The sequence below is a fragment of the Limulus polyphemus genome, unplaced genomic scaffold, assembly GCF_000517525.1.
Source record: "Limulus polyphemus unplaced genomic scaffold, Limulus_polyphemus-2.1.2 Scaffold77034, whole genome shotgun sequence".
Lineage (NCBI taxonomy): Eukaryota > Metazoa > Arthropoda > Merostomata > Xiphosura > Limulidae > Limulus > Limulus polyphemus.
In genome coordinates, this window is record NW_013742630.1 from 3,121 (window position 1) to 4,943 (window position 1,823).

Here is a 1,823-nt window from a genome sequence, read left to right on the forward strand (position 1 = left end):
GATTGCGAGTCTATACGAGAAGCGGCACCATGAACTAGTAATAATAGTACAGGATAGCGAGTACAATATTTCTTACAAGGTGTTTTTTCTATTTTGATACTGTAGATTGAAAAATAAATATAGACGATGAACTACAAAAAAATTCGCACTAATATCTGGTTTTCTAACTTGTTCAATAGAAAAATCGGTAGGTAACATAAAAAATCTAATAATTTATTTAACATTTATGTATGGATTCCTCATTACATGTTAGTATGCTTAAATATCAATTGGTAATTGTATGATTGGAATACAAGCATATATTGCGAGATGAGTCCTAAAGAAGTAAGATTTTAAAAATGGTAGAACGTGTTTGTCCTGCCATCTATCGGCAATTGGTAATACTATGAAATGACATTAGCGCGTGTACTGTTCCAAACTAAAGCAAACACGAAGCGAACGTGTATAAAAGGCAAACGTAATTAACACAGTTATTTTAGTAAAACAATGACAATAGGTTGAAACGAAATCCTAAACACCTAATTTTTTATTTTTGCAAACACACGCTTGGCTACGAGGAGTGAAGTAGACATCGCAGTATTTGTGGCACGCTTTTGTTTGGACTGTTTGTAGTTAAGCACGAAGATACACAATGGACTATCTGTGCTGTGCCCACCACGGGTATCGAAACCAGCGTACAAGTCCACACCACTGAGCCCCTGGGGGATCGTGTTTGGAATTTGTAGAGTTTTGTTGTATTAACCAGACGATCTAGGAGCCATTGTTGCGGGAAAGTGGTAGTGATGACAGAATTAATTTGACCTAGGGACAGTAGTATTATTTTCTCAATTTGTCAGACGGGCCGGGACTGTAAGAATTGATCGAAGATCTAAAAAGTCGCCACCACAAATTACAAGAATCGGGACCTGTGGTTTCAAAAAGACGTTACTCGTGCTTTAACACGCGAAAGGCCCACAACCAAACAACAAGGTCGTCTCAACCTTTTCTATCCTTACAAATATTTTAAGACACAAGTGGTCCAATATAACTAATCATTTTTATCTACATAAACTGTTTCTCTGTAATTGTTGTAGTTTTCTCTGTAGGTCGTTCCTTTTACGAGTTAAAGCTTGTACAGTCTTTTCAAGTTGTTCACCACTGTTGGTGAGTTGGTTCGCACACGCCGCTGCTCGTTTTAAAATGACAACTTTTGCGGCCTTGGGGTTATCGCAGAGGTCAGGAACTTGTTCGCGAAGAGTCTGAAAAGCTGACCTGAGCTCGTCTCTTCGCTTTCTCTCCATGCTGTTGTGCTCTTTTCGTCTTACGGGGTCTTCGGAATCCGAAGATGACCGGCTAGGTAAATTTGGCCTGGACATCGCACCAGAACACCGGACTACGGCACCATTAACACGTAACTTTTTCTTTGATTTCACAGGAACCACTAAATTACCCGAAAATCCGGTATCGCTACTATTGGAGTCCGAAGAAGTTAGACGCGTTACCGGCTGGGTGGTTAGCACTAGCCGCCCCTTCCTGATTCCACAGGCCAATCTCCTTGGAGGATAGCTAGGTGTGGTCAACTGTGGAACTGTCTCTACTGACACCACGTCAATTTCTTCATCTAAAACAAACAAGAAACTAAAAATTTCCACAAAACACATTATACTTAAACACAAAAAAATAGTTATTCTCAAGCTGGTTACGCTTAGGCGTATATAAATCTAAAAACAATATTTTAACAGATAATATAATCTTACATACGTTGTACAAAACTTATTTTTCATACACAACCGACTGGTGAACAAAGTCGTTATCCCGAGCTAATTAAAGACATTGAATCTCTC

The 1,823-nt window shown here is 39.1% G+C and overlaps 1 protein-coding gene across 1 annotated transcript; it reads right to left on the reverse strand.

The window, feature by feature from the left end:
* Positions 1-1,037: 1,037 nt before the first annotated feature.
* Positions 1,038-1,600, reverse strand: LOC106477691 (transcriptional regulator Myc-like; the record flags this gene model as incomplete). The annotated part of the gene is made up of 1 exon (XM_013938231.1): positions 1,038-1,600. A coding segment is annotated over one exon (563 nt), but the record flags the coding sequence as incomplete, so codon positions are not given.
* Between the last annotated feature and the right edge of the window lie 223 nt (positions 1,601-1,823).